This window comes from Trichoderma harzianum, assembly GCF_003025095.1.
Source record: "Trichoderma harzianum CBS 226.95 unplaced genomic scaffold M431scaffold_12, whole genome shotgun sequence".
Taxonomy (NCBI): Eukaryota; Fungi; Ascomycota; class Sordariomycetes; order Hypocreales; family Hypocreaceae; genus Trichoderma; species Trichoderma harzianum.
Genome location: NW_020209260.1, coordinates 300,143 through 312,970, shown reverse-complemented (window position 1 = coordinate 312,970; position 12,828 = coordinate 300,143). Strand labels below are relative to the sequence as shown.

General features: G+C 52.1%; 5 protein-coding genes and 1 non-coding gene across 6 annotated transcripts; 3 read left to right on the top strand and 3 right to left on the bottom strand.

The window, feature by feature from the left end:
* Positions 1-747: 747 nt before the first annotated feature.
* Positions 748-1,320, bottom strand: M431DRAFT_498376 (hypothetical protein; the record flags this gene model as incomplete). Its single annotated transcript, XM_024917686.1, has 1 exon — positions 748-1,320. The coding sequence occupies one exon, from the start codon at positions 1,318-1,320 to the stop codon at positions 748-750; it is 573 nt and encodes a 190-aa protein (XP_024770792.1).
* Positions 1,321-2,671: 1,351 nt separating this feature from the next.
* Positions 2,672-3,804, top strand: M431DRAFT_235008 (hypothetical protein). Its single transcript, XM_024913667.1, has one exon. It carries the CDS (start codon positions 2,977-2,979, stop codon positions 3,418-3,420), a length of 444 nt encoding a protein of 147 aa, XP_024770791.1. The 5' UTR covers positions 2,672-2,976; the 3' UTR covers positions 3,421-3,804.
* Positions 3,805-4,771: 967 nt separating this feature from the next.
* On the top strand, positions 4,772-5,413 carry M431DRAFT_234944 (hypothetical protein; the record flags this gene model as incomplete). Its single annotated transcript, XM_024913666.1, has 2 exons — positions 4,772-4,815; positions 4,872-5,413. A coding segment is annotated over exon 2 (161 nt), but the record flags the coding sequence as incomplete, so codon positions are not given.
* Positions 5,413-7,194, bottom strand: M431DRAFT_234914 (hypothetical protein). Its single transcript, XM_024913665.1, has one exon. It carries the CDS (start codon positions 6,790-6,792, stop codon positions 5,698-5,700), a length of 1,095 nt encoding a protein of 364 aa, XP_024770789.1. The 5' UTR covers positions 6,793-7,194; the 3' UTR covers positions 5,413-5,697.
* A 3,247-nt stretch (positions 7,195-10,441) lies between these two features.
* Positions 10,442-12,059, top strand: M431DRAFT_511235 (hypothetical protein). Its single transcript, XM_024919614.1, has one exon. The coding sequence runs from the start codon at positions 10,861-10,863 to the stop codon at positions 11,611-11,613; it is 753 nt and encodes a 250-aa protein (XP_024770788.1). The 5' UTR covers positions 10,442-10,860; the 3' UTR covers positions 11,614-12,059.
* Positions 12,060-12,157: 98 nt separating this feature from the next.
* Positions 12,158-12,245, bottom strand: M431DRAFT_t151. The gene has a single exon. It is a non-coding gene; the product is annotated as a tRNA-Glu (tRNA).
* Positions 12,246-12,828: the final 583 nt, after the last annotated feature.

Below are 12,828 nucleotides of genomic sequence, written 5' to 3'. Positions count from 1 at the left end.
TTTTTCGTCTTCTTCGCAAAAAAACGAGCTTTGTCAACTGCAAGACCAACGGACAGCGCAGTAGCGGCTGCGTCGAGGTTTTAATCGCCCGTCGTCGCTGATCCAATGGCCGCAAAGTGTGTGCAGAGGGCAGGCAGAGCGCTACGAGGACTGTACAAGGGCGGGAATGAGGGGTGCGAAGGTTCGGGTTTGTGTGAGGTGGGCATGGGGGTGGGCAGAGGGGGGTGGCCTAGGGAGGGGTAGCAGGGTAGCAGGGGGGGTGCTGTAGGGGCTAATGCGCTGTCGCTGCAATGGATCTGGCGCTGTGTGTCAGTGTGCGAAGCACTGTGGAAGAAGTGGGTTGGTGATGCGTTGAATCAATATTGATTGATGCGAATGGAAGATCAATAATTTACGAGTACTATGTACGGACTCCGTAAAGGGGGAGGAAAGAGGCCAAGAGAGAAAAAAAGACACTTGGCTTTTGGGCAGCGAGCGTCTGTGCGAGGCGAAAGTACGCGACGCGATGCAAGGGAGAGCTGGACTCGATAGACGAAAGGAGATTTGATGGATGTCCGTAAGTTGCTGTTCATGAGCACTGGGCAGATGGTGGTGTGGTTTTCTGGCGCCTTGGAGTAGCACAACCGGGACACAATATCGCGCGACATTTGACGGCATCACTGGATATCCGTCCGCATGCACAGTTGAGTATGGAGCAGATTGACTTGATGCTCCCGTCCTTTGTCATTCTTGACAGCCGTCGTCCCTTCATCTATTTGGCTTTGGTGCTATACCCGTCCGTACATGGCCTGGATGTCTCCCGAATGGTCTAGACGGCGGGATATCCCTCTCCCCCACATGGTGGATCAAATACTGTAAGCTCCAGACACACTCGCACTCGCAGCCCATTGAGCCAGTCCCAGTCCCGCGAAGCTGCACAGTGCATCGGCAGCTAACGACCGCCTGACCCTCTAGTTGCTCCTTGGGTCGTCTCAACGACAGGCCGAGGGCGGAGGTGCCGCACCACCGTCGAGAAGGACTGCGATAGCGAACCAGCGAATGGGGGCCGCGAGACGAGGGAAAGACGAGCTTGCAAGGGTATTTTGGGTTTGAGACGGAGCTTGTGAGCAGCTTCGAGGAGGGGGGAAGAGTTGCGAGAGAGAGAGTCGAAGGAAGGAAAGGAATCTGCGCGAAGCACAAAGAACAAGCGAACAGTTGATGTCGTATGTTGCATTTGATGTTGCGTTGATGTCGTAGGGTGATGCGTGATGCCAGAGCGCCGGGGCTGGTGTTACAACAAGCGCTCGCCAAAGGCTGCAGCAGCAGCGACAACAACAACATTGACAACAATAGTAATAGCCTCCATACCTACCTGTAGGCTCCGTGTCTTATGCAATCCATGCAAAATAGAAACAAAGACGTTCGAGCAGGGATCCTAGGCGCTGCTGCTGCTGCGTTAGCCGTCTTCAAGACAACAGCCGGGCCTCGCATTCTCGACGGATAAAAATAAAAACTTGCATTCCCAATGACGAATCGCCGCCGTTGCTCGTCTCATCCATCCGCCTTGGCTCTGGCATTTTTTCGTCGTCGTCAGTCAGTTCCGTCTGTCAGACTCCCGTCCTTGTCGGGAATCAGCCCAAGCCCAACAGTTCAAAGTTGTCAAGCTCAAGTTCAAGCAACGACGTCACCATTCCCGCCTGTTCGGACCAGGGTCGCGGGAGACTGGGCCACGGGCTTCCAATTTTCCATTTCCAAATTCCCTTCCCACCCGTGTGGAAACACAAGCAAATCCTAGTGCCAAAGTGCGCGCCGGGTAGAGCCGCGGCGAATGGCTGAGAGCCAAAGAATCGCAGAAAAAAAACATTGATCCAAATTAGCAGGAAAAGCACTCACGCCCAACTGTGGAGATTGGCGGCTCGTCTCTGCCCGTCGTTGGCGCCCCGCCACCTTTTGGGAGTCGGGTCAGCCTCTCAACGGGATTGTGAAACACGCGCTGAAACTCTACAGCACAACCAGCGTTGTTTTTTTCTTCTCTTCGGTGTACAACAACAAACCTTTTTACATTTTATCCTGGATCTCGCCACCGTGGGGGGACTTGACAGCTCAACATTCACCGTTGGACAGCAGAACCTGGTCTAAAAACTTGCCAGCGAACGATGAAAATTTTCAACATTCTCCAGCCTCGCCCAGTCCAACGAAACTGGTGACAACCTCGAATAAACTAATGACACACCACGGTCGCAATGGCAATGAGCGAAAGCGAAAAAAAAATGTTTGGGGGCTTATAAGAGCCTGAGCAGGGGGTACAAAGTGCGCAGAGCCATATACACATACGCCTCTCCCAACTTCTTGCGAAATTTGCTTGATTACGACTGCTACCACCACCATAAACTGCTACCATTTGCCTACCACATTTTTTTTTTCTCTTGCTTTTTGGTCAGTCTTTCTGCCCAACAAATTCCTCTTAGGGCCTTCATTGGGTATCAACCGCAAAGGACCTGACGATAATTTCCCGTCTTCGCCTCCCGACGCCCGTTGAGGCAAAAAAGCAAGACGAAAAAAAAAATCCTCGTCAGTCAGACAAGATGATCTGCAAAAATCCAGCGACAGTTCTTAACAAAACCGTATATGGTTGTGAACTTCCTTCTCTTCAAGGCCAAGGTTGGTGGCCCCGGACTATTGGTGCGCGGTAAAATATGGATAAGAAGAGACAAGAACAGCAACATGGGGGAGGCAAAAAAGGCGTCCGGGGGGCGTATGCGGATGCTCCGTTCGAACTGCCAGCTCACACCGGCCCCAGTTTTGGCATTGAGGCCCAATCGTCGCCGTTTGCCGTCATGCAGGCTGGACGTGCCATCGGCTGTTGATAGGACAGGCTGATGCCTTAGCTCCCCCTCCTCTCGTGCTTCTGCTCCTCCGAGTCATGCCTCAAGAAATATCTCGGGTCAAAGTCTTCGCGTCTTCTCGTCCCAGCCTCTCTGCCTGCCTGCTCAGCCGATGACTCGAAATGCCTCCATCGCTTGCAAAAGCTCATGCATGATCGACCGGCTGGTGCACGCCCCCCCTTCGTCCACAGTTTGTGAGGCTTCCGAGTCCACACTCTGCTGCTGCTGCCGGCAGACCCTTCCCCTTGTCCTTGTTCTTTCTGCTCGTCCCGCAGCTCACAGCCGCGGCCGAATGCTACGGGATCCTCCTTCTGCTGGTCAGCACAGCCTGCGGTGCTCATCTTCATCCTCGAGCTTGTTCCTCTGCTTGCATCCTCCGTACTCGTATCTAATGGTCCGGCCCCACCCCCGGGCCCCCGTCTTTTGCCTGTCTCGGCTCCCGGCCTCTCCCGTATTACTTGACCTCCACACCAACCCCGACCGTCTGCTTGGTGTGCTTGATGCTTTGGATATTGACAGCATCTCTAGCTTTTACGGCTCGTTTATCTTGCTCTAGAGAAGTACTGTTTCGTTCAGCTCGTATTCATATCCGTAATACATGTAGCTATGTAGACTTGTAGATGCTTGATACAGTAGTCAACACCGAACATCAAACCGCTCATACAGCAAAAGAAGTAATGGCATTTCTTAAAAAGAAAACACCGGCGTTGCGAACAATTTACACACGGACGACCCTTCTCCGCCAGATTACATATCGGCCACCACCTCCACAAGCCAGGATACCAAACCCACAACCATCGCACCGTCCCACCGCGGCTGTCTCGCCAGGTTTCCCACGATGTAGCGTGAGATATAATACCGCGCCACCCGTGACACACATCCCAAAATCTCGTGATCAAAAAACATCAAATCCGTGTCAAAATCGGTAGGCCTCGTCATCTTGATTGGTGGGAGGACCCTTCCCCCAGCACACAGCCTCTTTTTCCATTGTTGGGGCGTGGTGTAGCTTCAATCAAGATTTCCAGTTTTTACATTTCTCTTTTTTTTTTTCTCACTTGTTCGGTGTGTGGTGTTACACAGCGAGGCGAATTCCAAGACTTTCTTCGACGACGTGGCCGGGAGTGGCAATGACTTGTTTGACTGGGCACAACTTTACCTACCTGCTTTGTCTTGAATTTTTGTTTTTCTTGTCTCACAGTAAGCGGTTGTGAGTGGTTGAAATGGTATAGATGCAGTGTTAAAGGAATGCCGGCCTTGTTGCAACCACTAACCAGATTAGACACCCCCCCTCAACTTCTTCTTGTTCTTCTCCTTCTTCAACGTTATCAGCGGTAGGATGGTGAGTGTGTTTGGAAACTTGGCTGTTTCAGATGACATATAATTTGATAAAGGCGTATGTGTATGCCGCCATTTGCGCATATCCACCACCAGACATGTCGGGGGCCGAAAGAAGCTCAATAAGCGGCCGTCTTGATGTTCGGTCGTGCATCCAAGAATACACATTTGAGCTTATATACGCATGTTTAAAGCAGGTAAGCTGCTGCTTGCTTCTTGTCAGACGTACATGTAGCCAGTCGGACATGCGTACAAGGTGGAAAAGTGATGATGCTATGGGGCATATCTGCATGCAGTCACTCTTATCTCATGCCGTCAATTTATTCCAAAGACAGCAGCAAGTCGGTGTATGTCGACGAATCTAATCTGAGTAGCCCATTCATTACCGAAAGAACGTCAGAGTACGATGGATTACGGAGTACATTTGATCCGCATTACTTCCATCTCAGAGACTCAAGCGTATTGGCTCAGGCATATCAAGCATCATCTCATTGGTCCGTCAAAACGGAGGCAGTGAAACACATTCGTATTTTTGTTGTTATCAAAAGCATCACATTCTAGAGACATATTGAGTCCAATCACCGACGCGAGTGCGAAGGATGATGATCACATGCAGGTGAGAGGAAACGAAGCGTTTCAATGCCGTACAAAATTAAATACGAGTATATGTAGGATATAAAACCCTTGTTAATGCATATTGGTCGTATCCTATTTACGATCTATCTACTAGAGCGATACAAACCAAAAAGCTGATTGATGGCAAAGCTTCCAGATGCTGTAAGAGATGCAGTTGATACATAAATTACATAGTTCAGTCCAGCTCCTAGCCAACCAGGACAGCTCTTGACCGCCTTTTTGTGCGCGTCCCGTTCCATAATAATTATATAAATCCTGCAATTGTCATGTTCGTCGATGCGCTGCAGGTCCATAGAGCCTCTCTCCCTTGAGAAATTTGATGCGTTGGGGACGAGACGCGGTTGGATCCTTGGCTAGGTATGATGCGAGTGGGAGAGGCGGGCTGCTTATCACCGGCATGAGCAAACTGCATCGCTGATGGTTATTCTGTCCGTCTGGAGACATTCAAGTTGGACGTCAACATGGCGATGGAATCGGATGGATACAAAGGTGCAGAGCGTTCAAGTGCTCATATGCAGACAAGCGCCCGTGGCCGTGATAGGATGCATCTACATGGCGCCCATTTCTCTCCGCCTTTTCGTTGAGTAGAATCTTCAGTAAACAGGATAGGTTTTTTGATTTGATTTTTTTTATTTAATTTATTTGTGATATGCTAGCGATAAATGTCAAATCCGAAACTCCCTGTTCATAACGAGTTGCTTGGAGACGGTGCTACTCGGGAAGCACGCTCCGGGTATCATTATCCTCCGAGGTTTTATCCAGTGTTGAAAGAGACGTTGATCATAAAATATCAATACGGCTAATTTTTTTTCTTTTTTCCCTTTTTTTCCCCTTAGCCAAGTTGGACCAGTTTCGTCAATTCTCATGATGAGGGGTCCACGGCAATCTCAAGGTCCGACACGACCGGCCTGTGGTCCGACACGCGGATCTGGTCGTCATAGGCATTCTCCAGCACGCTAAACGTCTTGACGACTGCGGTGCGAGGCTCCTGAATAAACAAAAAGTCGATGCGCTGCGGCCACTCGTTGGGCTCGCCAAAGCTGGTGTAAGTCAGGCTGTTGCCGTGGTGCTTGTCCGCAGGCAGCAGATCCGATAGGTCGGACATGCCAGACCCCGGCGCCGTCATGAGGCGGTAGGCCACGTCATCGGGCGTGCTGTTGAAGTCGCCGCCGATGAGCACCGCCGCGTTGTTGTTACCCTGGCTCCAGTCGCGGGCGTACTGCATCAGCTGCTCGGCGCTGTGCTTGCGCGCCTTTGCGTACTTGTAGTCAAAGTGCGTGCTCATGACGACGACCCGGGTGCCGGTGACCTTGTGCGAGAACTCGCCCATGGTGACGACGCGCTTGTGAGGGGCGCCCCAGCCAAACGACGGCTTCTCGGGCGTCGTGCTCAGCCACCGCGTCTGCGAGCGCTCGAGGAACCAGACGTCGGACCGGTAGAAGACGGGGGAGAACTCGCCCTTTTTCTTGCCGTCCTCGCGGCCCCGGCCAATGTACGCCCATCGGGGGCCCAGGCCGGCCTGGATGTCCTCGAGCTGGTTGTAGAGGGCCTCCTGGAGACAGAGAAATGCGTTTTCTTGGCCGGCGGTGATGAAGTTGATTTCGTTGACGAGCCTGGGTCCTCGCTCGTCCCACAGCTTCTCGCCCTTGACCGGACTTGAAGTGGCGTATCGGATGTTAAACGTCACCATCCTCAGCGGAATAGTAGGGCTTAGGTTAGTCACATCCATCCTGGTAGGCTCGTAATCCAGATCCTGCGCCTTGTTGCTGAACTCGAGGCCGCTGTCCCGGCGAGCAGCTGCGTCAAACCAAGCCTCGAAAGAATCGCCCTGCAAGAAGAAGAGCGTGGTGCTCCAAGTGACGAGAGCGCAAAGCAGTACGAAGCCAACGAGGGCAGAGCGAAGCATCTTGGATGACAGCACTGCTCGAGGGCAGAATTTCAATCTCGAGGTCACCATAAACCTTGAGGCAGGCAAAGAAATTTTGCACCGCCCGGGGCGAGCCTCTTTTTAAAGCTCTTGTCCGGATTTCACTATTGTCGTCGCCCTCAACGGATCCGGAAGTTGGAGGCGATCAATCGGAATTGACTTGTTTGTCACGTGGGGCGAGCTCTTTGAATGTGCGGAATACGCGGAGCAACAAAGGCCGAAAAGGGCAGTCGATGAAGCGAGCGGGCGAGTCACCGGAATTAAGTGAGGAGAACCTCCGCAATTGAGTCAATGACGAGGAATGAAGCTGAGAGGACCTGAGCGCTACGATGCACTTTGAGGATATATCGATGAGCAGGAAAGAGAGAGAGAGAGAGATAGAAATGACGGTCAAATGCGGGCTGGTTACTTAAGGTGGAAGCCGGTTGGGTTTATAATCCGGAGATCCGGAGGGTTGTTTTGGCTTTATGTAATGGACCGCCGCTGACTTGATGCTGCAGACATGCACGATAGCACAATCCCGTGCGGGCCGAAGTAAAAACAGGCCACAAGGCCGTCTCTCTTGGCGCCGAAAGCCTTGCAGGTTTGGCGACTAGGACTGCGACAGCGACTACGTAGGACGCAAGGATGATATGCTAAGCCCTTGATTCCAGCCAGACTGGAGATGCCCTTATCGGAGCTTAAGACAGCGAACACCCGATAGGCTACCTGGGCAAGCTGGGGTAAGGAAGCGTGGGTACGCGTATGGCGTATGTACGATACGACCGACCAGCTAGCGATGCCTATGTCGATTCTTACAGGGCCACATCGTTCTCGTTTGCGCGGGCCAAGATGCTAATAGGCTGCGATTCTCCTCAGTCCGGCACGCCTCAAGCCGAGACACACAGGGAGAGGATGAATGATGTAAGCCAGCAGGAATCCATGGGCTGTGGTGGTTGTACAAACGGTGATGGTATGCAGATGTAAAATGTGAATGGAAGTATTACTTAGTATGTTCGGTACAGTAATACAGCGAGTGATGCGACAAGTGACGCTCGGTCTGGATGATGGACAAAGCGACATCGTAGACACGCAATTGCCGCGCAAGCCCCAATTTACTGAAAAAGCAGCAACGTACTCGTATTCACTGCTCAGACAGGAAAATTCCACGAGACCCCAAGCAAAAAGAGATGAGAAAAAAAACATTGACAGCTGCTTGCCGCATGCAATCTAGTGCATCGGACGGGATTCCGTCCCAGTATATATCCTGCACAGCTATCAGAGCAATGCGATACAAGGCAAGAAAAAAACGTCGGGCCACGGAGATTTTCAAGCTCAACTGCGACTCAGCGGCAGCTGAAAAGGCCGACATGGCGTCATTGGTCCAGGAAAAAGCTGGAGCAAGTTCGGAATTGGGAGCACCGCAGCAAGCGCGGGAAATCGAGCAGGGGTTTGAGCTCCATGGAGAAAAGAGAGAGGGGAAAAGATGAATAAGAGCCCATGAGGGAATCAAACGAGGGCATCAGGTGCTTGGGTCACGGCTTGGGATTTAGTCTCGATACAATAAGAGGAGAAATGCAGCAAGGGACCTGGAGGTTGCATGTTTCCTGCTCGATATATTAATTCTGGCCGCCCGAGAGCTGCCAAGTTTTGTGAATATATGAGATGTCTACTGTACTAGTAGTCTGATCACGACGACTCATGGCTCGACTGGTGTATTTTTTTTTTCTGGTCATGCTTCCCCATGTTGTGCGTTCGCCAGGATGCCAGAAACCGCTCAAGCAGAAGAAGTGTGGTCTTTGTCGCCCTGTTTCTATGACGCGTAGAGGACCTTTTTTTGAGTGAATTTCTCATGCTGGTCCCTGTCACGCTTTGCTGCTGCGAGCACGGCCTGGAATCACGTATCAGGAACAGAGGGTCTCATGAGAATCAAATTCTTCAATCCTCTCGGAGGGGGTTCGCAGCCATTATCTAGACGGAAACACTGACAAAGACGCAAAGAAGCTGGGCAACCGTTCTATATTGGGATGTGGCACATCTTTTTTGCCAATCTTCTCGAATCAACATTCCATTTTCCCCATAGCTCCAGCACGGGAAACTGGCTTTTTACGCCTCTCCGTTGCCCGCACTAACTAACTTGCTCGTGAAAGCTGAGCTGACCTGGCCGGGGCGCCAATAATGGAAACGAAGCAAGTCCATCGAGCGCCATCGTGCTCAGCTCGACGGCCGCATTCGTCGCCCTGGGGAGGCTTGGAGCAAATCAGCAGACGCAGACGATCCAGCCCACCATAGCTAAGGAGAGCATAGTTTGGCACTGGCGGTGTCTCAGAATCCTAGAGTCTTGTTAGAGTCAATCCATGTGTCCGGAAATGGCAAGTCTGTGCTAACGGGACGGCATCTTTGAATTACATGTGCCCTCTTCGTATACACGTACTCGTACAGTTGCTGGATAGGGTATCCTGACAGATACAGTAACTTCATATCCAGTATGACGACGATGACGAGCCCAGCCGAAGCTCCCGCGCCGCGCCGTAGCCTAGCTTTTGCGGCGTTCCATTTTTATCCTTTGCCCGGTCGGGGTTTTTTTTTTTTTTTGCTGGTGCTACTGTAAACTGCTATCCAAAAATGGAGAGCCCTTGATCGACGAGGCCAAACTGCAAACGCTTGCCCGTCCTGTCCTTTTTTAGGCGCCACGCGCGGGCAAGCATCCATCATGCAAGGAACCATGCAGTGATCGTTTGCATTCCAGCATGCATCGTCCAAGGAACAAGGAACTCGATCGATGCAAATCATGCAGATGGGAATTCCACGCTGCTTGGGGTGGGCGTGACCTGGGTTCCAAACCCACCAGATGGCGGGGACGGAGCAAGACGAGATAGCATCATCCTCATCCTATTCACCTTACTCGCCCCAGCAGACGAGTCATCTGGTATCTTTCTGGTTCGAGATGGTGTGCCCTAGTCTCAGCTTACGAGACTGCAGAGAAAAGCTCCAAAGAGGCTCCGAGAATCGAACCCTTGCAGCTTTTCGTTAGTCTCTCTCCCCGCGTCTTTGTTTCTCAGTCATTCGGGTGTGGGCTCTGAACACGGGCCGCTCATTCGCCGCCTTCTAACCACCATCCTGGAATGCTCATGGACACACCATGGCTTGCGACTATTTGCCCATGGCGGGAAATGCCTGATGCGGCAGATATTGGCTCTCTCTCTATCTCGCGCTCACACCACAAGGCGAGCCTACTGCACGCCCATCTCAGCCCTCTCTCAATATATTGTCTTCTCATGACTTGGCCCGGGCGAAGAGCAAGAGCCTCTACAATAAACGGCTTTTGTGAGAAATGATACACAACGGCTCTCGGCTGTCACACTTCGGTGGACCCAGCCCCAGACGCCTCTCCCATAGGCCTCCTTCACGTGGGCGCAGCTCTCTCATCTACCGCTTGCTGATGACCATCAAAACACCTCACAAGGCCAAGCCGGAGCCGTGCGCCCCCCCTTGTCTCTGCCCATCACGGGCTGCATTGGTGACGTTTTAGAACCGCACCAGCACTTGGCTATCGAGCCCGTTTATTGTCTCTTGCGGCAGAGAAAGAGGGGGGGGTGGTAGGGGCGTTGCATTGAATTTCTGTCTTGTCCTTGTCCAGTCGGCATATCCGCTGCCTGCATATATATCTGCGGCTTATCTCGCTGCCTCGCCAGGCTCACTTGACTGGCCACATTTACCTACATACCCTTGGGCTTCTTTTGATATTCTGGACCAGCTTCTCTGGTCCTCCGTGCAGGAATCCCTTTTTTCTCAGCGGCTGTTCAGCCTTTACCGTCGGAGGTGCCGCCAACCCACAGGCCTCTTTGTTCCCTCTCTTCACTCTTTCTCCTTACTCGTGAACCTTCAGCAAAGGGAACTATTCGTTTACGCTCAGAGATTGGACCTGTCATAATTTCCCTCCCCCGTCTGAGTCATCCAATAAGGTGGCGTTTTGAAGGCATCAGCAGAAAGAGTCCTATCTACCTAGACTTAGTGCTAATCTGCCTGCCTTGCCTTGCCTTGCCTTGCATCCTACTTAAACCCCTGCCATCCACCTCTTTCTGTCTTCCCCAGACAGAAAAGCAACTCGAGCCAACAATGCCCATGGAATCCGTCTTCTCCTCTCGCCGAGAATCCTGGCCACCTACCCAGCTCCGCTTGACTCCCACCATGTCTCTCAAGAAGAGGTCCGTTATCGAGAGCTTTGAGCCTCGGCCGCTTCTCGAGGATATTGATGACAACCCGCTCACCTACTTCCTCACTCCCATCCCAGCAGAGGATGAGGATGACGAGATGGACCTGGACGTCGACATGATGGATTTCGACGCCGGCATCGAGGACGCCAGCCAGCCCCGCGAGGCCGTCCGCAGCGTCAGTCCCTCCTCTCTCGAGGGTCTCCGCAAGCCCGACAGCGCTCGCCCGGCCTCGCCAGACTTTGACTCGGACGCTCTCACCACCGACGACGACGACGATGAGGAATACATTCGCTTCTCCCCCACGTCGTCGTCCTTCTCGCTCACACCCTTGCGAGACCTCGCCGTCGAGGGCCTTCGCTTCCGAGCCAAGAGCCCCGTCTTCGGCCTCACTGCCAACGCCCTGCTCTCGCCCAACTCCGTGCCGGCTCCGGGCCGCAGGGGCAGAGGCCGCACAAACAGCCGCGGGTCGACTCGCCAGCAGACTCGGAGCCTGTCTGTCCGCGCGAGAGATGACCACCTGTGGAGGGAACCCAGTCCCGACGTGTGGTCCATCGAAGAAGAGACTGAAGAGGAGTTGATGAGCGATGCGGGTGTAGACACCAAGGCTGCAAAGCCGAAGAAGAAGGTACGCTTCGTGCTCCCAGATAAGGAGTAATAACACGAGCGTCGTGCATATCTTTAATCAACCATTTTTTTGCATTGGGCGGCGTTAAAGGGCGGATCTATTCATTTCTGGGGGGTGGTGGAGGGTTTTTGGTTTCATCATTTTGGTCTGGTGTGGTGTGTTATCTGGTATAGCATTTCAAGGCGTTTGGGGCGGCTGGAGTGGTTTCACGCATTTATAATACGTAGCAGCTTCTACGTCTGCAGTTTTTGTTTTTGTTTCTGGGCCATCGCAAGCTGGGACTTTCGGTGTTTCGGTGGGGAGGAGGCATAATAAAGGACCGGACGGTGTGCATTTGTTTGTTCTTTGCTTATTGCAATTATACCAACCGGGGAGGGCATCTGTTGGAGTTGGAGGCAACTTTTGATTGACAACAGTACTGTTTGGTACTACTACATATCCTTACTATTTATCATTGAATTGACTCTTCACTTTCATCTACTTTTGAATCAAATACAGTGAAAACAAAAAGAAGCTCTCAGAGGTTTACACAGGTAGGTAGATGGCAGAACAGTGAAAGGGCAAAAAAACAAATCTCCGATACTGGGAATCGAACCCAGGGCTGCTCGGTGCTTCAACCAGAAGTTGAGAGCGAGCGATGTTAGCCACTACACCATATCGGATACGGATGCTTGATGCTATTGTTAGCAGACAATTCCATCCATCAATCTCCCTCACCGCAAACCTTATCGCCACAATGGAAACACAACTTTCGAAAGCGCTGATCTCCATCCGTAGGGCAGCCGATAAGCGCCTAGCTAGCAAGACGACTTGCATATTGGGACATGACTTGCAGGGCATAAGATTGCCCAGAAATCGCATTCCTTGGCGTGACCTGTCATTCGGGAATTGATCGCACACTTTGCGCCATTATTGGTTGCGGGTGGTGCTGGTTGTGGAGCTAGTGGGTGAGGTTGATCAGCTGGACCGGGACAAGAATGGAGGCAATGGCCATGGCGAGCTGAGCGGGTGAGACGCGTGTATGGGCTAAAGAGGAGGCTGTGAGGGCGGTAATGATGGTGAGAGAGAGAGAGAGAGGATTCGGGGGTTCCGGTGAGAAGTGATGGGGAGATGTGTTTATTTGTTTGAGGAGGGGGGGCTGAGAGAAAGCTGAAGATGTTGTGTGTAAGTTCTTTGTTGAACAAGTATGGAGTGAATAAGAGTGCAGGATACGACGGAGATGTTAAAGCATGTTGAGACAATGAG